The sequence below is a fragment of the Neolamprologus brichardi genome, chromosome 13 (assembly GCF_056152115.1).
Source record: "Neolamprologus brichardi isolate AB-2024 chromosome 13, ASM5615211v1, whole genome shotgun sequence".
In the NCBI taxonomy this organism is placed as follows: Eukaryota; Metazoa; Chordata; class Actinopteri; order Cichliformes; family Cichlidae; genus Neolamprologus; species Neolamprologus brichardi.
In genome coordinates, this window is record NC_142116.1 from 27,124,970 (window position 1) to 27,150,055 (window position 25,086).

Consider the following 25,086-nt stretch of genomic DNA (forward strand, 5'->3'; position numbering starts at 1 on the left):
CAGTTATGGTAGCAGTGTTTTCTCACCACTACTCTTAAGAAGAGCTAGAAGTGCTAAAGAAGTGTTGAAATGGTTTAGACGGAGCATTGTTGAAAGGACATTTCCCATTTTTGTTTGATGAGTGCTCTGTATATGCGTCTGGCTCAGGTGGAGGAGTGCATCCAGTACTGCCACAAGCACATGAGTGCCATTGTGGCTACTCCCTGCAACATGAACTGCATAAACAGCAACCTGGCCACACGGATCGCTGAACTCTTCAGCCACAACGAGGCCGACGACATCAGGGACAAAAAAGACAAGTTTAAAAGGTAAGAGGGGCGAGCTGCTTTGCTTATTCTCGGCACCGTATTTGTATTCTGGGTCTCTGTGAATACAAATATTTGGACAAAGCTGTGAATCAGCTTTGCATCATTCGCATTTCAAAATAATCCTTTTTTAACGCCGGGCTTCGGCGTGGACCCTCAGTTAGAGTTAGTCTTAATCTAAAACAAGCCATTTTAGCTTCTTCCCCCTCCATTTGTGCTAACTGCTTCTGATTTGTTGCACATAGCAAACAGAAGGTTTGAACCGCAGAGAACATCTTCTTCTGCCATTAAATGCAGTTGTGATGGGCAGATGAAGCTTCATGAAGCACTGAAGCTTGTCGTCCAATTGGTTCACCCCAGCGCAAAGCTTCTTGAAGCTTCATTTGCTCTAGTAGGACATCTACTGGACAGCCTGTAAATGTCAACAACAAAAGGAGTGTGTAAAACATGTATATTGTAGTGATGGCACTATACTGTGTATATTTATACTGGCAGTTTGGAAAATGATCATTTGGAAATGCTTAAAATGTAAATGATCATTTACTGTGAGGTGAGGTTGAGGTATGGACAGCTACACACTGAGGCTTTGAGCCTCATTCTTGCCCACATTTTATTCTGTAAAAACTGTATTTTCACTGCTTTCATGACCTTTTTAGTGGGGAGAACATAGCTAGGATTTAATGATTTAACAAATCTTTTAAATCCTTTGTCCTCCACAATGCTAAATTGCTGGGAGTCCTCAATCACCATGCTAACCAGGTTTTCAACTCTTTGAGATTGTTTTTGTTGTCTTTCCTCAGGAGAACAAAGCACAAATATAAATATCACACACGTAACTTATTACAGCTGTATAATATTGTTATATCATTTAGTAACATTACTGCATGCTATATTATCATGGCATTTGATGGCTCACCTGGTCTTGCTCCACAATCGGTGTTCCCCTTATTCTCATGCAAAGCTCTGTAGTGCCTCAGCATGGATGAGGTGTTGTCGTTATATCCCAGCTCCCTGGCACATAGCAAACACTTCACCTTGTACAAAAGTAAAGCCGCTTAACATGAATTGTATTGCACCATCAGTATTATGAAAATACATCTTCTGTAGAAATTTACATACCTTGTTGGGAGGAATAAAATCACAATGTTCCCTTTAAGAGGACATCCTCCTCTTCTTAGCTGGCTCCATTCTCTCCTGAGTTTCTCTCCTCACTCTCATAAACCTCCAAACTGTCTCCAAACTCTCACTAACCGCAACTCTCCATCAAACACCCACATTTTGAATGAAGTCTGAGGGGTTTATATCGCTGTCATAGCTCGCGGCAAAGTTCGAACCGCTTCATGAACCAGTCACGTGGTACAGCCGGGCAGCGAGGCTTCGGACGTCATTATTTTAAGCTCCTCCCATAAATAAAGCAAGCCTCGATACGCGCATCGCGGAAACGCCCCCTCCATTACTCGACACAAGCTTCGAAGCCTCGATACAGAACGTCGCATCACTAAGGAACAGGTGGGACAGGAAAAAATAGGAAAAAAATGGGAATAAATCTACAAAAGATGCACAGGGAGAAGTGCCAAAAAAGAATCACAAAGTAACTATAGCTGAGACAAATGAAGACCACAGGCAAAGAAAGATGTTAATTAAATAACCACGAACCAAAACTTAAACTCGTTCAGCGCTGACTGAAGCCTGAGCTTTTGGTATGAGCATCTGCCAGTGTAATAATATATTTCCTCGAATTCTCAATGATCACAGAGAAGTTAAACGTTCTGTCAGTAACACTATGACGGCTGCAGCAGTTCAGCTGCAGACAGATGGTCTCTTTAAGCTCCGCAGATTCGATGTAGAGAACAATGCAGTGACTTCTCTTTTTAGCCAGTTCAGTCTAAAGATCTAAGAAGTGTCAGACTTTTTTACATGATTCCTACGCTGAAGTTTTGTCAGGTTACAGTTTCTCCATATAACACCAATAAAAGAAATATTGCATGTGTTGCATTAAATAACTGAAGCACAAGCACAAAGGCTACTGTCACAAAAGCACCTGGTATAATTTTACTAAAGCAACAGTGGCTTATACTTTTATAATCTTTTATTAAGATATATGCAATATCAGCTCAAGTTTGGTCCTTTCTTGTCTTTCACCCTCAAAGCAAACTGTTTCAAAAGAAAATTGAGCGTCTCTTTGACCCAAACTACCAGAACAGAGATTCACCGGGAAATGCCTCAACTCTGTACAGGTGAGTATAAGCTTTTTATTTTTGCATTGTGTTTCTTTTTATGCTCTGACATGTGTAGCGAGCATGTGAATATTCTCTGCTAATTTAATTTATATTCTTTGTCATCCCTGCTTTTCATCCCAGGTGTGGTCTGTGCCTTAAGCTGCTGACCAAAGACACAGAGAGGAAAATTTCTTGTGTTCCGGGCAAAATCAATATTGACGCTCGTGGAGAGATCATCTATACACACAGCAGGTATAGCAGCATGTTTTAATGGCTGTTTTAAACCTTTTACTTTAACCTTTTACTTGATTGGCTGAGTTCCTGATCACAGTGTGTGAGTGATCGCGCGTGTGTGTATGTGCAGACAGAAGAGTTGGGATGTGCACGAATACATCACAGGCCTGTATGAGGAGCTCAAGTCCTGGGTCTTGGTTTACTGGAGAATCTGGGGTACCATCAACTACCTCACCTGCTTCCGATGCCAGCAGGTTGGAGTGTTATAGTGTGTGTGTTGCACAAATGAGCAAAATGAATAATAAAGAGAAAGTGAACAGAGTAAGAGTGCGTGCAGGATATACTTTTAAAAATCATTTGTATGTGTGTGTGTGTGCAGGTGTTTGTATGTGCAGAGCTGACGCAGTGCAAGTACCACCCAGACAGCGTCCTGTACCCTGGCATGGGTGCAGAGAGAGGCTGGCACGGTGCAGGAATATATCCGTGCTGCAACCAGCGGGTTCTCCGCTTTGACCCCACTGGGATACCAAAGGTATGCATGCATGCACACACACACACACACACACTTACCTATTCTTGGTGCAAGGTAATGCTTAATGCGTTAATACTGCCTTTGCTTTCTTAGGGCACCTTCACACTTGGAGTTCATTTAACACACATTTTATTGATAAAACAGGGCAAGTAAATGTGAGGACATATAGATAGGCATAAGTCAGTTATAGGCAAATCTCACTTATTCCTTTTTCCAGTTCCACATCTTCTTCTTCTTCTTCTTTTTTTTTTTACTTTATATGATTAATAGCTCAAAATAATCCATATTTATCAGATACCGATATACTTGTACAGCTCCTTAGTTCATCTTCATCTAAAACAAGCTGTTCTGCCATCATCTGTCCTTTACGGCAACCTTCTTCTGAGTGACTGCCCCTCAAAAACAGCACTGACATCATTCAGAGGCAAGAGTAGGAGAAAGACTACTTGAATTGAGTGTGTAGATCAGGCTTAAGCCTGAACTTCTGGCTCACGGGAATTTCTCGTACATGCGTTGACATAGTTATTTGAAAATGAAATGCTTAATGCGAGCATCCACCACTGTAGTAGTATATGTTAGTGGAAAATAATTTACCAGGTCCGCCTTAAGCCTCTGAGTTCATATTAAAACCACTATGAAGTGGAGCAGTACTCTTTCACAGGGAGCTGATGCTGCTTCTGCTGCATTGCTGTAGCGTACAGCTGGTTCAACATGACCAGGATATCGTTCTATAATCTGGACTTGGTGGTGTTGGTAGCATCTGACTGATCTAAAAGTGGTGGTTCACAGGTCATGTGACTTTTCCCCAGAATGTTATTAAGAACTTTGTAGCAGAATGCTACACATGGTTGCACATCAGATCTCTGAAACTTTAAACTGGATCCATTTAAACATCAACCCTGTCATAAGTCATATAAAGATCTAAACTATAGCGCCCTCTAAAGGCTCAAAGGTTACTGCCCCAAAGCCTAATAAATAAAATGCGGAAATTGCTTCATTTTGTCGGTAGATCAAAGTGAAATTAGTCCGATTGATTGAACAGATATGCTTGGTGTGTGTCCTGTGTGCTAGTAGATGTAGAAAGAGTCTACAGTATACAGTATACAGTATAAAAATATTTCTACAATTTACCAAATTACCAAAAATGCATTCCCATAACAATACTACACACTTTACGCTTCATTCAGCTGTTTTAGTAAGGTACAGAATAACAAGCTGCACACTTAAAACATATTCCCTCAGCTGAGAATTTACATTGCAATGAAAACATGTTGTGATTGGAAGAATCAGTGAAATCTTGGGACTTCAAGCCAATTTTAATGCAAAATCTGGAGAATAACCTGAGAGTAAGGATTAAATATGGAACAGAAATTAAGCAGACTCAGTCTGTGTACAGATGTGATATTAGCTCAGCAAACACTTCCAAGGCCTCATCCCTCAGGTTTCCAATGTTGGCCCCCACAGTTTTGTGGTTACAGGCTAAAGACAGTTTTCGTCTCATTTGCGTGCACCTGTGACGTGGTGCATGTTCATTAAACACTGTGCAAGCAGTCTTATTCTGGCTGCAGCAGAGTTTGTTTGACATCTTTCTCATTGGTGGGTAAAATTGACAAACACCCAAATTTACCCTGCAGAAGAAATCCTGATCCAGTTTGCTCGTGTTTGTGTGTGTGTGCAGGGCTGTAAGACGCGGGATCACATAGTGAATGTGCCCGATGAGGAGAACTGTGACGAGGAGACTTCAGCCCAGACCCGAGTCCTCAATGACCTGCTGCTGCACAGAGACGCTGTGTGTGTGTCAAACTCTCCACCGGCAGAGGGGTGAGTGTGTGAGGATTCTTTCACAATGTTCTTTTTGATTGTGTGTGTTATCGATACACTAATTGCAAATGTTCCTGTGTGTGTGTCAGTGCTGAGGAGAGCCAGTCCAGTGCAGAAAAAGTTCAGGACTGTGACGTTCTCTTGGAGCCAACAGTCCTCAGATCTCTGAGAGGAGATGGCAGCACCGTAAGTCACACACTTCCCATTTCTCTGTGTACTTCTGTCTGTCTGCCCTCAGCCTTTCTGTGTTCTTACTGTGTCTACTTTGTGTCTTTAACCAGTTTTCCCTTTTGAAAAACTGGAGTCTTCAGCTGGTAGGACACTCTTTTTTCATGATATCTGCTTACTTTTTTAAAATGATTCAAAATTACAAATGAGGAACCTGCAAATGTTGCTTTAGACGAGAAAGAAGTGTGTGTCTAAAAGCCTTGACCTTTGCCCTTTCAGAGACAGCAGTCTCTTCTGTCAGAGGATGAGGAGTACACCACAGGGTCAGAGGTCACTGAAGACGAGGTTGGGGATGAAGAGGAACTCTCTAAGAAGCAGGGTGGAGAATTTATTCTTGTTTTTTGCATCAGCAGGATCTCATTCTCTATTTCATACAGCTGAAGGGCAGCCATGAAAGTGCTTAAAAAGTCTGTGTGTGTGTGTGTGTGTGTGTGTGTGTGTGTGTGTGTGTGTGTGTGTGTAAGAAAGAGAGACTGACAGAAGCTGAGCTTTTTTCAAAGTGATTTGAAACAAACTGCAGCAATAAGGGCAAACTAGTGCACAGTTATGTTTACGTGAGCGTTATTTTGTATGCATTTGTACAGTTCAATAACTGTGAGAGTACATTGAGACCATTTAGCTCTAGTAACAGGCATTTGTACCAGTGAGCATGAAAAAGTAGGGCAAAGACCTAGTATGTAAGCACTGACTGGTACTGTACAGTATATGTGTGTGTGTGTGTCTGTGTGTGTTTTTATGCTCGAGTGAATGAATAAACGAGTCAGTTTTGAACAGTAGCAATTTAAACAGTAGAAGAGTAGCACTATATTTATAAAGAAGTACAAACAACAATTATTTGATGCTCAAATTAATTAATTAATATCCAGTTTATTTCCAATTAGTTCCAAATTCATCTTGAATTCAATTCAATTCAATTTTATTGAATTCATATAGCAGCAAATAACACCATCAGTCACTTCAAGGCTGTATGTATTATTGTATGGTAGACCCTACAATAATACATACAGAGAACCCAACAATCATATGACCCCCTATGAGCAAGCACTTTGGCGACAGTGGGGAGGAAAAACTCCCTTTTAAAAGGAAGAAACCTCCAGCAGAACCAGGCTCAGGGAGGGGCGGCCATCTGCTGCGACCGGTTGGGGTGAGAGAAGGAAGACAGTTGTTGTAGGTCTGATTGAAGGACTGATGTGATGGTAAGTTGACTGCTGCTCCACTTTGAATATTGAGTGATTAGTGAATGGATTTTAAGCCCAATTGTGCCCAAGTTTAAGACCATAGCATTGGTTGTTTTTGTTGTTGTTATTACTTTGGGCTTTTGTTCACAAGAATTGCTAGCTTCCCTAGAGTTTTGGACACCCAGACAATCAGATGATTGCTGAGAAAGCACAAGGTTTTTATAACCCTGTGCTATTCATGTCGGTGCAGGATGGTCTCCTAGAGAGGCCAGTGTTGAAAAAGGGATGCTTCAGAACCTCCGAAGGTGTTATGCGCTGATTTGCTTCCAAGGCCAACATCTGTTTGATTAGCCTGACAAGTAATTGTTGGCCATTTTCAGGTCCTCGCCTAACCTTCATTAGTTTTTCGAGGTCATCGAGACACTTAAGTTTTATATATCGAGTTTCCTTGGATTGATAATCTGTCTCGTATTGAAATAGTTCTTTGGTCTTAAATGTCCAGCGCTGTTCGTTGTAGTTATCTTTGATGAAATAGAGATCAGTGTACTCGCCAGACTCTAGAAGATGATCTGGTAGCTGACCCTGGGTTTCAGTTATGAATCTCAAAACATCATAATCGTCTTCCCCAGGATAGAGAGGCACCCCTGTAGCAAGCTCCACAGCTACCAGCCCCAGAGCCCACATGTCAATTGCTTCATCACATGGAATGCCAAGCATAACCTCGGGTGCACAATAACCAACCGTCCCCACACAGTCACCAGGAATCAGTGCAGAAGCGGGACGTGCGAGGCCAAAGTCTATAAGTTTGACTTTGACGGGAGACTCGTGGCGATTCACAACCATTATGTTTTCAGATTTGAGGTCACTATGCACTATTCCCACAGAACCCAGGTGGAACAGAGCATTTGCGAGCTGATGCAAAATTGGACTGAGTTCTCTTATTGGGAGACCCTGGTCCCCTATGTAGTCCCACAGGCTTTGGTCGAGGAGTTCAAAATTTAAGCAAATACGCTCCCCATCGAGGAAATAGCCGTTCCATTCAACAATGTTGCACCTGTCTGGATCCAAGCGTCGCAGCTGCTCCAGGATGAAGATTTCCAGTTTTGCCTGTTGCAGATTTTCAGCGTCTCTCTTGTTGACTTTAATAGCCACAGTTTGGTTGTTTTTTGTATTGCGACATTTGGTCACAACACCAAAGCCTCCTTCCCCAAGGAAAGCCTCTACCACGTGGTGATCTCCCAAAATGGTTCCTTCAATTATTTCAAGATCATCTTCAGAGGAAGATGATATTTCAGAATCATCGTCAGAGGAAGATGATATTTCGGAGGAAGATGGGTTTGCTGAGGTGTTGACGTGTTCTTTTTGTGGAAATTCAACTGAGTTTTGGAAACTGCAGTTGAATTTTTGCGATCCATGACTTTCCCAGCTTGAAGGCTGCTGAGAGAGCACAAGGTTTTCTCCCCCTGTGCTATTCATGTCAGTGCAGGATGGTCTCCCTGAGAGGCCAGTGTTGAAAAAGGGATGCTTCAGAACCTCCGAAGGTGTTATGCGCTGATTTGCTTCCAAGGCCAACATCTGTTTGATTAGCCTGACAAGTAATTGTTGGCCATTTTCAGGTCCTCGCCTAACCTTCATTAGTTTTTCGAGGTCATCGAGACACTTGAGTTTTATATATCGAGTTTCCTTGGATTGATAATCTGTCTCGTATTGAAATAGTTCTTTGGTCTTAAATGTCCAGCGCTGTTCGTTGTAGTTATCTTTGATGAAATAAAGATCAGTGTACTCGCCAGACTCTAGAAGATGATCTGGTAGCTGACCCTGGGTTTCAGTTATGAATCTCAAAACATCATAATCATCTTCCCCAGGATAGAGAGGCACCCCTGTAGCAAGCTCCACAGCTACCAGCCCCAGAGCCCACATGTCAATTGCTTCATCACATGGAATGCCAAGCATAACCTCGGGTGCACAATAACCAACCGTCCCCACACAGTCACCAGGAATCAGTGCAGAAGCGGGACGTGCGAGGCCAAAGTCTATAAGTTTGACTTTGACGGGAGACTCGTGGCGATTCACAACCATTATGTTTCCAGATTTGAGGTCACTATGCACTATTCCCACAGAACCCAGGTGGAACAGAGCATTTGCGAGCTGATGCAAAATTGGACTGAGTTCTCTTATTGGGAGACCCTGGTCCCCTATATAGTCCCACAGGCTTTGGTCGAGGAGTTCAAAATTTAAGCAAATACGCTCCCCATCGAGGAAATAGCCGTTCCATTCAACAATGTTGCACCTGTCTGGATCCAAGCGTCGCAGCTGCTCCAGGATGAAGATTTCCAGTTTTGCCTGTTGCAGATTTTCAGCGTCTCTCTTGTTGACTTTAATAGCCACAGTTTGGTTGTTTTTTGTATTGCGACATTTGGTCACAACACCAAAGCCTCCTTCCCCAAGGAAAGCCTCTACCACGTGGTGATCTCCCAAAACGGTCCCTTCAGGTATTTCAAGATGATCTTCAGAGGAAGATGATATTTCAGAATCATCTTCAGAGGAAGATGATATTTCAGAGGAAGATGGGTTTGCTGAGGTGTTGACGTGTTCTTTTTGTGGAAATTCAACTGAGTTTTGGAAACTGCAGTTGAATTTTTGGTATCCACGACTTATTTCAAGCTCATCTGAGCCAAAGGATGTGTTGGCTGACATGGTGTAACGTGTCTGCTTGTTTTGTGAATTGGTGAGAAACAAAACTGAACTTGTTTTGGTTTCTGTCATAAAATGCTCTCAAAACTTCTCGAAAGGGTTTTCGTTGCTGTCAGGTCAATGTCCGTTAAGCCATAAAGTATAATAGGTGAACGCTCCTACTTAAGGGTTTTGGGATCAAAGCAAAGTTGCCACGTCAGAAAGGATCAAAGCAAAGTTACCGCGTCACAAGGAATCAAAGCGTTGCGCATGCGCACACGTAGTTGTTTGTGTAACGTTGTTCAATTTTGTTGAATTTTAAAAGGAAACTGACAGTTACAAAACTTTTTGTTCGTTTATTTGTATTTGGGTTATTTTTTGGTGTTTTTTTTGTCGTTTTTTTCTGCGTACCATATCCAGCTTTTCTGTATAAAGTAATAAAGAATCTTTGATTTTAATATTGTAGTGCGTGGATTTCGGATTTGGTGCTTAAAACTTCGTGAAACTGTAACCGTATTTCATTCACCATAAATAACTATCTGATTTTGAATAGTTTTGTTATCAGATACAGAAGTCTAAAACCAACATTTCTCTGCCTGGGCTGCCTTGTAGCTCTGCACGTTGTCTCTTCAATGTGTGACCCCCTCCCTCCCCGAACAGTCGGGGGTGAGTGCACTAACGTGTCCGGAGGTTGCCGTTTTAATGAGTGTTTTCTGGAAAACGAAAAATAAAAGGAGTCTGCAAGAAGGATTTGTACGTTTTCACAATGGGGGAGTTTGCGTAAGTCCTAGTAAATAATTTTCTGGAATGTGTACGTTACACATGCTAATTTTTCAAATTGTTTTTATTATTTTGCTAGCTAGCAAACTCGTGGGATAAATGATTGAAATGTACTCAGTGTGATGCAATACGGTGCCGCTATTATAACAGTTAGTTATTGCAGGGTAATTTATGGAATATGTTGTGAATTTAACCAAGATTACACAGCAGTAGCAGTATTGCGAGTTACTTCCCCAAAGTGAAAGCTTTAAACGTTAGCCCGATGCTTAACTAGCCAACTCAAGCTTTCTGATTGAAGGAAAAGCGGCGTAGTCACCGAATAAATAGAATATTGATTATATTTTTGTGTATTGCTGCAGTTTTTTTCAAGTTTTAACTTGGTGCTTTTGGCAACCTTAGGGGGAAATAATGGTAATATGGCTGATCTATATGGACACAAAGAATATACACTTTTTTGTGCTACCGAAGTTCCCTCGCTTTCATTCAAAATCTGTTTATCATTAAACAACTTAAACATAATTGCTTCAAACTCACATTAAGGCCTGTGGGACACTATCAGCCACTGAGACAGTAGACAAATGAATATTTCATACCTTAAGGCTGCCTGTTTATTTAAGGGAGATGAACAATACATTATAATTGTATATAAAAATATCACAGATGATTGATTAAATAGGTTTTTGAAAGATGCTTGTGCATTCTTCAAGTCTTATATGTTGAATTGAACCGAGTATGTCATCTGTTCAAAGCCATAGCACCCCTATCACATTGGTACATCCCTCCAGGTAACCATTGTCTTGTACAGTAGAGCGGGACATTAGATTTACTCTCAGCGGACTGCTGGCACACACAGCTTAGAGGGAACATTGCTGGTGGTTTCAACGTGATTGTTGTCACCTTGTCAACTATAAATAGATCAACAATCAACGATGACAGAACAACAGTGAATCAATGTTATTTCAATGTTAGTGTCAGGTTTCATCAGTATTTCAATGTTGTTTCAACATTGGTTTTGTGTTGACATTTCAATCCTGACGATTCTGATGGTTCAGATGGAAAATCAACATCTGTTCAATGTCTCCTTGCTATCTGGGTCTCCCAGTCAGTGCTGTTCTCTGTGCCTGTCTTACTGTACATGATGTTATTAGCAAACACTTTAAAGGTGATTAATTTAGGACTTCAGCAATAACACAGACTGCAATGTAGTTAAGCATCTTACAGTTAGTTTTGAATGAATGAAAAAAGACAAGCAAACATCTGTCTCCTATTCTTTTGTGTCACATAAGAAAGAAGCATAAATATCTGATGAGAAGACTTATTAATTTGGCCTTTCTCATGATCTTACTGAGGTGATGCGAAGTGAAATATGCATCCTTTTTTGGTATTGTGCTGGAAAAGCTTGAAGATGGAGATTGATAGTGCTTACAACTTGTCACCCTGAAAATGGTGTATGAAGTAAAATCTGATTTTGATGCTTTCAGCACAAAATTTAGTCACACAGTCAGGACAACATCTGATTTACCTTCATTGAGAAACATGTTTAAAGCAGGAGTTCAGTACATATTTTGTTTTTTGTACATTTTTTTTTTATAGATCTTTATGTTTATTAACTTTTTTTATTGTATTCTTATGTTTTTTTAATTCTATATATTTTATACATGTGTTACATTTACATTTTCATGTAGCTTTTTTTAAAAATCTTTTTTTGTATTTTGGTATCTTTACCTGTCTCATAAATTCAGGGCTACATCCTTTCTGTAGACAAAGAGGCTTATCTTGGAGCCTTCAGCTTCTTCTTTAGTACTTTCATAGGTGGATGTAGGAAGTAACAATAATATGTGATGATAATCTGTGATACATGAAATAATCTTATAATAATAGTAATAATGGATCTGTTCCTGTCAGGAAAATGCTCGTGCAGAGGTTTCATTGTGCTTGACATTGTCCTTATTACCACCACAGCTCTTCCTTGCAGTGACAGTTTAGTTGCAGTTTCGAGGCTCATTTGTGTACCAGCATAAAGACTTTCCTCGCAGTGAGCTGTGATCTCAACTACTGAGCTGATGCATGCTATAGTTACAGCTGGATATTTTTTCTCTTTCGTAAAGTGTTTAAACATCGTTCATTATTAATTGTTTTACATATTTTGTCTTTTATGAGCGTAAACAAAAACACTGCTAGAATTAAAGTACTAGAAACAATTAAAATACAGTGTAATTAGTACTTTTAGCAATTTGATAGATGCCTTTTATTATATTTTTTAACATCAGCATGCTGAAGGACTTGTTTAGAAGAGAGTGCTAATTTATATGCTAAAATATGTTTTTCTTTTTGGCCAAGTTGGTGAAAACACTTTATTATCCTCTAATAGATTTTTTAAAAGCTCGGTGATCATAGTACCCAAAACTAGCTGTATCAGGTAGTACTTCTGAGAGGATCAGAAGTCCCAGGTATACTGGTATTGGGGGTTGCAGCTGTAGGGATGACTCTTTCTGGAGCCTCAAGCTGACTGTTTCCTCTCAGATGTAAAAGGCTGATGATTTACAAAACAGACACTGCGTCGTTCAAATAGATGAGGCTCATCATAAAATAAGAGATACTTTACTCTCTGAGCATTGTTTCTAGTGTCCATTCATCCATTTAGTTTACTCTGGTCTTAATAAAGATCTTAAGAAGAGATATTGTTAGAACTTAGAAATAGGAGGAGCAATTCAGACGTTAAGTTTTTAATATGTATCGCTGGACAGAAAAAAGTGGCACACCTATTCGTCTTCAAAACAGGTTTGACTGACAGGTTAAAAGCTTAGAACACAAGATGCTGAAACTTTACATACATGGCTGTTACATACTGGGCTGAACTGGCAGCTTATCAGAAGTAGCTTTTGATGCTGGCAGTGTGAGAGCTGAAAATCCCAAAGTCATCCTATTTTCATCACTGACTGGTTTTAATCACGTGATGGCTTCATGTTACCATGTGCTCTGACTAATGATCGCATAATGTTATTTCAGGTCCAGCAGTCCTACCGTCCATCCTACAGCTCCTTCTCCCAATCTTACAGCCCCTATGGGAGCTCCATCTATGGTGGCTACAGTCCTTACAGCTACAGCTATGGTGGTGGCTACAGCCTGGGAGGATACAGACACACACCTCACCTTGAAGACGTCCCCCCCAGCAGGTTTGTGCAGCAGGCAGAAGAAAGTAGCCGCGGTGCCTTTGAGTCCATCGAGAGCATCGTCCATGCGTTTGCTTCAATAAGCATGATGATGGACGCCACCTTTTCTGCGCTACATAACGGTTTCCGTGCCGTACTGGAAGTAGTCAACCACATTGCACTACTTGTACCGCTTGGTGCAGAAGCTGCTCGGGAGGAGGCTAGACCCTGAGGTCGAAGCCCTGTGGCCCAACCCCAGTGAGGCCACTGGTACGAGATCATCCAGAGAGATGGAGGACCAAGCAGTTAAATCCTGGCCCATCTTAATGTTTTTCGCTCTAGTCTTGGGTGTACCCTACCTTATCTGGAAGCTGAGCTCCTCTGCTGACTCTGAAATCAAAGGTAAGGCTTGCAGATGGAACAGCAAGCACTCACATATTCATAAAGATACATTTTGTTTTGTTGTTTGCAGTACACATGTAAAGATGAGTCTGCTTGTATGACATCATGTGCCTTTCTGTAACTCTGTGGCAAATAAATTGGGTATCATAGCTCCGTATGCCATTAGTCACTTTACAACTGACAGTACAAAGCAAGTGGACTTGCTTTTAATTAAAACAAGTTAAAATTATGAATGTCTTTAATTCAGTTTCCTTGCTTGATTTAGACACTAACTGGGCAAGTGGGGAGGACGACCACGTGGTGGCCAGAGCAGAATATGATTTTACAGCTGCTTCTCAGGAGGAGCTTTCTATGCAAGCTGGAGAGATGCTCAACCTCGCTCCTAAAGGTGAGGAGCTTTTTACTGGCTGCGGGACATTTGATTCTGAGTGCTTTGACCAAAAACCTTCTATTTTTGTTTTCCTTATCTTGGGAATAACAGATGAGGGCTCTTCTTTTGTGTGAGCGTGCACCATGTTTACAACTATCACAGTGTTTTCCTCTCCCTCATGTGTAGAGCTTCAGCCCCGTGTGCGTGGTTGGCTCCTGGCCAGTGTGGACGGTGAGACCACAGGGCTCGTCCCAGCCAACTACGTCAAGATCCTCGGCTAGAGGAGAGGCCGCCGGGCCGCAGATATGGAGAGTCTCGCTCAGGCCCAGCGGGCAAACACGCAGGCACCCCAAACAAGCTTGGCTGCACAAATGCAGACAACTGGAGCCCAAGGCTTTACCCCGGACCCCTCCTCTGCCTCAGCCTTTTCTTCTGCCTCGGCTTCCTCAGAGGACCTTCTGGAGTCAGCGTACAGGGAAACACCTGCTTCATTCAATCAGGGATCATCCACCTCCACCATGCCCTCCAACACACCACTTAACATCCCTGAAAAGACTGATCCATGATCTTTGTGTCCATAAATGTTCATTCATAACAGCGGTTTGCTGAGTGTGTAACTCTGTAGCTTAACTAATAATCTGCTGTTAGTTCATATTTTGGGGTGGTGGGCAATCCACAGACCTCATCAGGAACTGTTAAAATAATTTTCGATTCGATTTTTTTTAACGCAGTAGGGACCTTCTTATTACTTGCCAAGAATTGTTTCCTTACACAAGGCTCACTGCGTCTGAAAATCTGAGCTTAATTTTTTTTTAAACTCAAAGCTTTTACATGAATGAACAAATGAGTATTCTAAAATGTGTTTTTAGGCGCACTGGCACATTATGTGTACAAGGACAGTGTAAGAACACAGTTAAGGTGTTTTGTTTGATCATGTGATCACATTTTGTTTTGACTCTCACATGTTCGGGTTTCTGTATAGTTTTCTGTGACGTTAATTGGATCTATTCAGAATAAGAAAGGGGCGAATTTTGCACATTTTCAACAGTTACCATTCAGAAATTTTTGGAATATTTAATAGGATTATTATGAAAATAAATAATTTAAAAATCGTTTTTGTCCATTGTGCTATAAGGTATCAAGTGACGATGTTAGAAATTTTGTCAAGATTTTCAATTTCAAAACTTGGACCTAACTGTTTAGTTTTAGTTTATGCTAATTTAAATGACATATTAGTATAATATAATTTCATTGAATTTGTTTTAAAGTCTGACTTTATGGCAGAAGCACTTGATTTGCGACCACTGTCTCCAAGCAACAGGACGCCTGCTGCACTGCGCCAACAGTGACGAGTCACCGTTGCAGATACAAACCGATTAAACGCATTTTGTTAATCGAAAGTGTTCTGGGGGTAGATTTTTATGTAGTATTTTGATAGTGTAACCTGCCGATAGCATTTTCTGTGTTGTCGGCTTAATGACATACACACGTCAATTTAAATAGCCACTTGCTCAGCTAACTGTATGCTAGCTAGAAGCTAATGCTACGTTCCATGGCTATCGGAATTACTGAGGCAGAGTTGAGCCTGAGGGCACATTTTTGATGTTCTAGTTCACTTTCGCCTTTGGTTTAAATGTCATCGCATAGCCACCGTGCTCAAACGCGTTGAGAGAGAGAGAGAGATAAATACGTCGGTGTAAATCCCACCAGAAGGTATATGACGCAATAGGACGGACCACATCACTAGTGACCCTCGTATGATATTTACGGGGAGTACCTGAAGGCAGCAGATCTGTCCTGTCCCGCAAACTTAGCTAGCATTAGCCGGTAGGAGAACACCGCAGCATCAGCATCATCCACACGCACAATGAGATGAAACATTTACCCGCTTATTAGATTGTACGAGACGACGGTGAGGATTATCTCACAGACCAGAACAGTAAGTGTCATTTCTGTTGTTGGATGTGTGTCCTAGGAAATCTGAGGATTTTAATGTGACCTGAAAGCATGTGATGTTGATTCAGCAGGAGGGCAGAGGCACTCGGCCTACCCTAATCTGTGCCTCTACTGCATCCCATAAACGTACAGCATCTACCCGTATCATGTACAGTACATGAATGATCAGTCTCCTCTTTCAGCTCATACATAGTCACCAGTATGCTCTAACCTGTGATGCATTTAATAACAGAAAAACAAAACACAGGAACTTTGAATAGTAGTGAATGGCAAGTTCAGCCAAGCAAAGTCTTTTACAATAGACTTCATTTTTTTTCCTCAATGAAAATGTGTTTCTGAGGTATAACAACCAAACCATACTAAATAAACAAACAATATTTGTCTCAGTGGTTGGCCATATTTATTATTTTATGCAGTGGTGCACAGTTTCACAACTGGTCCTTTTATCCAGCAATTTATTATCTGGGCTATAAAACGGTTGCTCAGACGCTATTGGTCCACTCTACTTACCTCACAAATAGTCCAAAACCTGAAAGTATTCAGTTTTGGAAGATCTACACAACACCCGCTGTCTTAAAAAGGCCCAAAACATCATAAAAGATAACTCACATCCTGGTTACTCCCTGTTTGACCTGTTGCCCTTAGACAGACGGTACAGAGCAATTAGTGTAAGGACTAGTAGACTTAAATACAGCTTTTATCCAACTGCAATAACACGTCTGAATACTGCTACAAAAAAAATGCCAATCACGCCACTCTTGTATGCAGAATGCTTAAAGGCAATTAAAATGGGTGCTAACTGCACAGTGATTTCAGCTGTAATTTGGCTATGATGATCAAACAGATGAAGGAATTTATTGTTGACTTGCTGCCTGTTGTTTTCTGCCCTCTGTGTGTGTAGAGATGAGTCGCTTCTGTTCGGATAACAACAACTTTCCCTACGACAACAACGTCCTGGTTTTGGACATGGTGCTGGGCTCCCTGTGGGGTGTGCCCCAGCCCATAAACTGGGACAATGTGGCCAAGCTAGTACCAGGCTTTACTCCTAAGGAGGTAACTGGATCACTGGGTAACTAGAACCCCTTCATCCATCCTGCCTCTCCATCCATCCCATCCCGCCCATAGTTCGTTCCATGCTTTAGTAACAAGAGGCCTGAATTTTTAATGAGAAATAATTCTGTGGCTCTGATGCAATTGTGTTGCAGTGTGCCCGTCGGTTTGAGGAGCTGAAGAGCATGGGGGGGTTTCCTCATGTGGATAACCAATGCAATGCCCTGATAGAAGGAAGCAGCTCCCCGTCAGACCTCCTCTCCACACTGTTGGACACTCGGGACATAGTGGAGAGAGGAAGCGGCCAGAGCAGCAGCAGCAAAGTTACAGGTCAGTTACTTTCACCCACAGATAAAACCTTCAATAAGTTTAATCAGCAGGAACTGGTTTTATCGATAGCTTTACTCATGTCTTTCAAACTTCACAGTGGACAGTACACAGTTCATTGTACATGGGGAGCAAGAGCTGTATGTGTGCATTTAAACCCTGGGAACCACAAGCTCAGGCTTCAGACTGCTCGAAATATGCTGTTTCACACAGTTTCCTACACTTTTGGCTCTGCATGATGTCAGTGAGGGAGGATATACTAAGTTTGGTCATCTCAGGCATACAGTTCTGGCTGTGAGCACAGAAGCCCCACCCACCTGCTGTTCAAACCTTCTGTTTGCAAGAGGCAACCAATAATCTTTCAGACAGTGGATAAACTCGGGGGCTGCACCGTGAAATTAAAGAATAAAAACGCACCACAAGAAATGAGCGTAATAGGCAAACATAAGTATAATAATACCATAATTTATTGTGTTTTTACATACTACTAGAAAGTGCTGAGTAAATATGAAATTATGAAGGCTATTTATATAATTTGACCACTTTTGGTCTTTATATATTTGCCTGTTTTATGCTGGCTTCCTTCCACAGTCCAAAGACATCATCATATATCTTTCTTGAACTGTCATCAAATAATGAGGAATGCTGTTGTTACGGATTCAAATATTGGGGATGGATACAAGAGGAAAACCCAAAATAACCACACTGGTCCGGCCGGGTCAAGTCAAACGATGATTTAATGAACACACGCGTGGGAGATGGACACCATACAGCAGACAGCATCAGATCTCAAAATGGTGGAGCCTTGATCAAACTCTTATAGCCTCTAGTGGCCCCCTCCTAATCATAAAAGCCTAAACATTCACATTCTTTCTCACACAGCGCCTAAGCTACGACCTTGGCTCCCTGTTTATCTGCTCCTGATGAAATGGGGCAGAATGCTCTGTTCTCTTCTAACCAGACAAATAAGGCGATGACTTTCTGCAAACAGTATTTCTTATAACTCAGCAGTATAATGCATCATAAAACAATATCATTCATTCACAATAAATCAACAGTCTAATGTAATGCAAATCAGTTTACCAAATGTAATAGTTATCACCTTCTTCTAATTCAGGAGCATAATGCAAACTAAAACTACATAATAATTCACAATCTTTAATTAGGGGTCTAACATGGCATAAAATAATATTATAATCCGACACTGTCCAGTTACTTCTGAGTGTCTCTCAAAAGTAACCAAAAATGTATAAATGTATAAAACTTGCTCCAATTTCTAAACAATTAATGCGATCCTGCTGTTAAACCCGCTGTAATTTAAGTCTGCATTTTAATTAGACCTGCTAGCTTGAGTTACAGAACCAATCAGATGGTGTATAGAGTCAAAAATACAAAAATCATTCAGATACTTATTCTGGATGTGATTTTATGTGTTACAGTATAATCGATTGGAATTACTATAAAGCAGTTTAAATGGCATTCTACTCTAATCACAGGTTATATTTTAAGTTTAACGCTTTTTTTCCTCTAAATTGAAAACTTCAACTAACATAAACACAAACACATAAACATTTTTGAATAAGAGATTTCTTTTATGGGTTACATGATGGTGTAAGTTCCAGCACAGCTATTTAGTTTGCAGAAGTGCTCCGAGGCCCCTATGAAACACATAATTGAAAGAATCTAATAAATTAGAGGGGTGCAGTAGCTGTAGTATGATTTTTGTTCTCATGCTGCATGACAACTTTACTTTTGTTTTGTTTTTTCCAACATTTTTGTGTACAGGGTCCAAGTTGAAGTCCACAGGAAGAAGTGCTGCTGTGGAGAAGAAAGAGAAAGGAGTGTCAGCAGAGGAGGATGAAAAACCTCAGAAACCACGAGAGTACGCTGCGAGATATCTTTTCATACCACAGTGAACCGAGCTAAGAGAGACTCCTCACACATCCTTTGAAAATCGAATCTATAAACATGACTCCATCTTAAGTTGGAAATGTGTTCAGCGTTAATCACTCACACCCTGTGGATGAATATGATTGAATATTAATTTGGCTTTTCCCTACAGTCCCAACATGGTCATCCATGTGTGCGATGAGACCAAGAACCTGAAGCAGGACTTCACTTGTCCCAGAGATCTTCTGGTCAAGGAGATGCGTTACTTTGCTGAATATTTATCTGTGGACCCCCAGAGGTGGGAGGAAGTTGACATCTCAGTCCACTGTGACGTGCAGATCTTTGACTGGCTTATGAACTACGTCAGGAGGAACTCAGCAGGAGAGGGAAACAAGGACAAACCCCGACTTGGTAAAAAGAAACAAGAACAGAAAACAATCAACATTATTACACATCCCTGAGCTGTCATTTACACCACCTGTGGCGCTTGATTTATTGGTCACTAAACGTGGTGTGTGTTTGGTGCGTCACTGGCTGCGTGTTCTGTGTTGTTTGTCGTTCGTGGGGTTTGCTTGGTTGGTCATGTGGTATTTGTCGGTTACAGAGCCCAGCAATGTGATCTCAATCCTGATCTCCTCCGAGTTCTTGAAGATGGACACGTTAGTAAGTGTTGTGACATGTGACGCAAGGTGTGGTGATGTGCATCGGGCCTTTTGTTTTTCAGCTGTGAGCACATTTTCTTAGATATGTCCAAAAAAAATGTTACAGCAAAGGTGCAAAAGTCTGACATTTGCCCAGTAAGGCGCAGGCAGTGTGTAGAATGATAGTTCAAAGGTAACAATGGGTAATTGCTCCTAATCCACAAAAAAACAAGAGGCCTACACACAGAGCTTTGTTAAGTTAGTGTTGCATGAAAGTGCAGATGTTCTTTTGCCCCCGTGCAGTTATGGTAGCAGTGTTTTCTCACCACTACTCTTAAGAAGAGCTAGAAGTGCTAAAGAAGTGTTGAAATGGTTTAGACGGAGCATTGTTGAAAGGACATTTCCCATTTTTGTTTGATGAGTGCTCTGTATATGCGTCTGGCTCAGGTGGAGGAGTGCATCCAGTACTGCCACAAGCACATGAGTGCCATTGTGGCTACTCCCTGCAACATGAACTGCATAAACAGCAACCTGGCCACACGGATCGCTGAACTCTTCAGCCACAACGAGGCCGACGACATCAGGGACAAAAAAGACAAGTTTAAAAGGTAAGAGGGGCGAGCTGCTTTGCTTATTCTCGGCACCGTATTTGTATTCTGGGTCTCTGTGAATACAAATATTTGGACAAAGCTGTGAATCAGCTTTGCATCATTCGCATTTCAAAATAATCCTTTTTTAACGCCGGGCCTCGGCGTGGACCCTCAGTTAGAGTTAGTCTTAATCTAAAACAAGCCATTTTAGCTTCTTCCCCCTCCATTTGTGCTAACTGCTTCTGATTTGTTGCACATAGCAAACAGAAGGTTTGAACCGCAGAGAACATCTTCTTCTGCCATTAAATGCAGTTGTGTTTCAGTTCAAAATGGGGACTCAAATGCAGATAAGCAACACCAGGAACAACGTGGAGACAGGGAATGGAGACAAATATATGCACTGAGACTTTGTAGGGAAATGGGACACAGGTAGGAAAAATAGGAAAAAAATGGGAATAAATCTACAAAAGATGCACAGGGAGAAGTGCCAAAAAAGAATCACAAAGTAACTATAGCTGAGACAAATGAAGACCACAGGCAAAGAAAGATGTTAATTAAATAACCACGAACCAAAACTTAAACTCGTTCAGCGCTGACTGAAGCCTGAGCTTTTGGTATGAGCATCTGCCAGTGTAATAATATATTTCCTCGAATTCTCAATGATCACAGAGAAGTTAAAAGTTCTGTCAGTAACACTATGACGGCTGCAGCAGTTGAGCTGCAGACAGATGGTCTCTTTAAGCTCCGCAGATTCGATGTAGAGAACAATGCAGTGACTTCTCTTTTTAGCCAGTTCAGTCTAAAGATCTGAGAAGTGTCAGACTTTTTTACATGATTCCTACGCTGAAGTTTTGTCAGGTTACAGTTTCTCCATATAACACCAATAAAAGAAATATTGCATGTGTTGCATTAAATAACTGAAGCACAAGCACAAAGGCTACTGTCACAAAAGCACCTGGTATAATTTTACTAAAGCAACAGTGGCTTATACTTTTATAATCTTTTATTAAGATATATGCAATATCAGCTCAAGTTTGGTCCTTTCTTGTCTTTCACCCTCAAAGCAAACTGTTTCAAAAGAAAATTGAGCGTCTCTTTGACCCAAACTACCAGAACAGAGATTCACCGGGAAATGCCTCAACTCTGTACAGGTGAGTATAAGCTTTTTATTTTTGCATTGTGTTTCTTTTTATGCTCTGACATGTGTAGCGAGCATGTGAATATTCTCTGCTAATTTAATTTATATTCTTTGTCATCCCTGCTTTTCATCCCAGGTGTGGTCTGTGCCTTAAGCTGCTGACCAAAGACACAGAGAGGAAAATTTCTTGTGTTCCGGGCAAAATCAATATTGACGCTCGTGGAGAGATCATCTATACACACAGCAGGTATAGCAGCATGTTTTAATGGCTGTTTTAAACCTTTTACTTTAACCTTTTACTTGATTGGCTGAGTTCCTGATCACAGTGTGTGAGTGATCGCGCGTGTGTGTGTGTGTGTGTGTGCAGACAGAAGAGTTGGGATGTGCACGAATACATCACAGGCCTGTATGAGGAGCTCAAGTCCTGGGTCTTGGTTTACTGGAGAATCTGGGGTACCATCAACTACCTCACCTGCTTCCGATGCCAGCAGGTTGGAGTGTTATAGTGTGTGTGTTGCACAAATGAGCAAAATGAATAATAAAGAGAAAGTGAACAGAGTAAGAGTGCGTGCAGGATATACTTTTAAAAATCATTTGTATGTGTGTGTGTGTGTAGGTGTTTGTATGTGCAGAGCTGACGCAGTGCAAGTACCACCCAGACAGCGTCCTGTACCCTGGCATGGGTACAGAGAGAGGCTGGCACGGTGCAGGAATATATCCGTGCTGCAACCAGCGGGTTCTCCGCTTTGACCCCACTGGGATACCAAAGGTATGCAAGTGCATGCACACACACACACACACACACTTACCTATTCTTGGTGCAAGGTAATGCTTAATGCGTTAATACTGCCTTTGCTTTCTTAGGGCACCTTCACACTTGGAGTTCATTTAACACACATTTTATTGATAAAACAGGGCAAGTAAATGTGAGGACATATAGATAGGCATAAGTCAGTTATAGGCAAATCTCACTTATTCCTTTTTCCAGTTCCACATCTTCTTCTTCTTCTTTTTTTTTACTTTATATGATTAATAGCTCAAAATAATCCATATTTATCTGATACAGATGTACTTGTACAGCTCCTTAGTTCGTCTTCATCTAAAACAAGCTGTTCTGCCATCATCTGTCCTTTACGGCAACCTTCTTCTGAGTGACTGCCCCTCAAAAACAGCACTGACATCATTCAGAGGCAAGAGTAGGAGAAAGACTACTTGAATTGAGTGTGTAGATCAGGCTTAAGCCTGAACTTCTGGCTCACGGGAATTTCTCGTACATGCGTTGACATAGTTATTTGAAAATGAAATGCTTAATGCGAGCATCCACCACTGTAGTAGTATATGTTAGTGGAAAATAATTTACCAGGTCCGCCTTAAGCCTCTGAGTTCATATTAAAACCACTATGAAGTGGAGCAGTACTCTTTCACAGGGAGCTGATGCTGCTTCTGCTGCATTGCTGTAGCGTACAGCTGGTTCAACATGACCAGGATATCGTTCTATAATCTGGACTTGGTGGTGTTGGTAGCATCTGACTGATCTAAAAGTGGTGGTTCACAGGTCATGTGACTTTTCCCCAGAATGTTATTAAGAACTTTGTAGCAGAATGCTACACATGGTTGCACATCAGATCTCTGAAACTTTAAACTGGATCCATTTAAACATCAACCCTGTCATAAGTCATATAAAGATCTAAACTATAGCGCCCTCTAAAGGCTCAAAGGTTACTGCCCCAAAGCCTAATAAATAAAATGCGGAAATTGCTTCATTTTGTCGGTAGATCAAAGTGAAATTAGTCCGATTGATTGAACAGATATGCTTGGTGTGTGTCCTGTGTGCTAGTAGATGTAGAAAGAGTCTCAGCAGCAGAGCAGAATACAGTATAAAAATATTTCTACAATTTACCAAATTACCAAAAATGCATTCCCATAACAATACTACACACTTTACGCTTCATTCAGCTGTTTTAGTAAGGTACAGAATAACAAGCTGCACACTTAAAACATATTCCCTCAGCTGAGAATTTACATTGCAATGAAAACATGTTGTGATTGGAAGAATCAGTGAAATCTTGGGACTTCAAGCCAATTTTAATGCAAAATCTGGAGAATAACCTGAGAGTAAGGATTAAATATGGAACAGAAATTAAGCAGACTCAGTCTGTGTACAGATGTGATATTAGCTCAGCAAACACTTCCAAGGCCTCATCCCTCAGGTTTCCAATGTTGGCCCCCACAGTTTTGTGGTTACAGGCTAAAGACAGTTTTCGTCTCATTTGCATGCACCTGTGACGTGGTGCATGTTCATTAAACACTGTGCAAGCAGTCTCATTCTGGCTGCAGCAGAGTTTGTTTGACATCTTTCTCATTGGTGGGTAAAATTGACAAACACCCAAATTTACCCTGCAGAAGAAATCCTGATCCAGTTTGCTCGTGTTTGTGTGTGTGTGCAGGGCTGTAAGACGCGGGATCACATAGTGAATGTGCCCGATGAGGAGAACTGTGACGAGGAGACTTCAGCCCAGACCCGAGTCCTCAATGACCTGCTGCTGCACAGAGACGCTGTGTGTGTGTCAAACTCTCCACCGGCAGAGGGGTGAGTGTGTGAGGATTCTTTCACAATGTTCTTTTTGATTGTGTGTGTTATCGATACACTAATTGCAAATGTTCCTGTGTGTGTGTCAGTGCTGAGGAGAGCCAGTCCAGTGCAGAAAAAGTTCAGGACTGTGACGTTCTCTTGGAGCCAACAGTCCTCAGATCTCTGAGAGGAGATGGCAGCACCGTAAGTCCCACACTTCCCATTTCTCTGTGTACTTCTGTCTGTCTGCCCTCAGCCTTTCTGTGTTCTTACTGTGTCTACTTTGTGTCTTTAACCAGTTTTCCCTTTTGAAAAACTGGAGTCTTCAGCTGGTAGGACACTCTTTTTTCATGATATCTGCTTACTTTTTTAAAATGATTCAAAATTACAAATGACGAACCTGCAAATGTTGCTTTAGACGAGAAAGAAGTGTGTGTCTAAAAGCCTTGACCTTTGCCCTTTCAGAGACAGCAGTCTCTTCTGTCAGAGGATGAGGAGTACACCACAGGGTCAGAGGTCACTGAAGACGAGGTTGGGGATGAAGAGGAACTCTCTAAGAAGCAAGGTGGAGAATTTATTCTTGTTTTTTTGCATCAGCAGGATCTCATTCTCTATTTCATACGGCTGAAGGGCAGCCATGAAAGTGCTTAAAAAGTCTGCGTGTGTGTGTGTGTGTGTGTGTGTGTGTGTGTGTGTGTGTGTGAGAGAGAGAGATAAAGCCACGCATTACATTAAAGTCACTGTTGCAGAGACAGATGTTATTGACGTAATTAACAGCTCTCAGTGTGCTTAAGTGGCTGCGTGTGGGCTCGTGTGTGTGTGTGTGTGTGTGTGTGTGTGTTTTTATGCTCGAGTGAATGAATAAACGAGTCAGTTTTGAACAGTAGCAATTTAAACAGTAGAAGAGTAGCACTATATTTATAAAGAAGTACAAACAACAATTATTTGATGCTCAAATTAATTAATTAATATCCAGTTTATTTCCAATTAGTTCCAAATTCATCTTGAATTCAATTCAATTCAATTTT

The 25,086-nt window shown here is 41.2% G+C and overlaps 2 protein-coding genes across 7 annotated transcripts in view; one reads left to right on the forward strand and one right to left on the reverse strand.

Annotated features, from left to right (window-relative positions):
• Positions 1 to 25,086, forward strand: part of sanbr (SANT and BTB domain regulator of CSR) — a 42,653-nt gene that overhangs the window by 4,387 nt on the left and 13,180 nt on the right. For 3 of the 6 annotated variants that reach the window (XM_087850389.1, XM_087850391.1, XM_087850393.1), the window contains exons 1-17: positions 13,364 to 13,524; positions 13,790 to 13,912; positions 14,081 to 15,833; positions 16,752 to 16,903; positions 17,056 to 17,230; positions 19,013 to 19,109; positions 19,290 to 19,528; positions 19,722 to 19,780; positions 20,206 to 20,366; positions 21,413 to 21,499; positions 21,623 to 21,733; positions 21,854 to 21,977; positions 22,103 to 22,255; positions 23,934 to 24,076; positions 24,166 to 24,262; positions 24,358 to 24,390; positions 24,524 to 24,623. In XM_087850389.1, coding sequence (XP_087706515.1) covers positions 16,754 to 16,903; positions 17,056 to 17,230; positions 19,013 to 19,109; positions 19,290 to 19,528; positions 19,722 to 19,780; positions 20,206 to 20,366; positions 21,413 to 21,499; positions 21,623 to 21,733; positions 21,854 to 21,977; positions 22,103 to 22,255; positions 23,934 to 24,076; positions 24,166 to 24,262; positions 24,358 to 24,390; positions 24,524 to 24,623 — 1,729 coding nt within the window. In that variant the 5' untranslated portion in view covers positions 13,364 to 13,524; positions 13,790 to 13,912; positions 14,081 to 15,833; positions 16,752 to 16,753. Of the gene's footprint in view, positions 1 to 147; positions 309 to 2,455; positions 2,543 to 2,665; positions 2,777 to 2,888; positions 3,013 to 3,137; positions 3,291 to 4,968; positions 5,112 to 5,200; positions 5,298 to 5,392; positions 5,426 to 5,558; positions 5,659 to 12,979; positions 13,172 to 13,363; positions 13,525 to 13,789; positions 13,913 to 14,080; positions 15,834 to 16,751; positions 16,920 to 17,055; positions 17,231 to 19,012; positions 19,110 to 19,289; positions 19,529 to 19,721; positions 19,781 to 20,205; positions 20,367 to 21,412; positions 21,500 to 21,622; positions 21,734 to 21,853; positions 21,978 to 22,102; positions 22,256 to 23,933; positions 24,077 to 24,165; positions 24,263 to 24,357; positions 24,391 to 24,523; positions 24,624 to 25,086 lie in introns of those variants that run through there. The other 3 variants (XM_087850394.1, XM_087850395.1, XM_087850390.1) reach the window with 3 other exon arrangements.
• Positions 6,649 to 9,328, reverse strand: LOC148100017 (uncharacterized). The gene has a single exon (XM_087850388.1). The coding sequence runs from the start codon at positions 9,281 to 9,283 to the stop codon at positions 6,737 to 6,739; it is 2,547 nt and encodes an 848-aa protein (XP_087706514.1). The 5' UTR covers positions 9,284 to 9,328; the 3' UTR covers positions 6,649 to 6,736.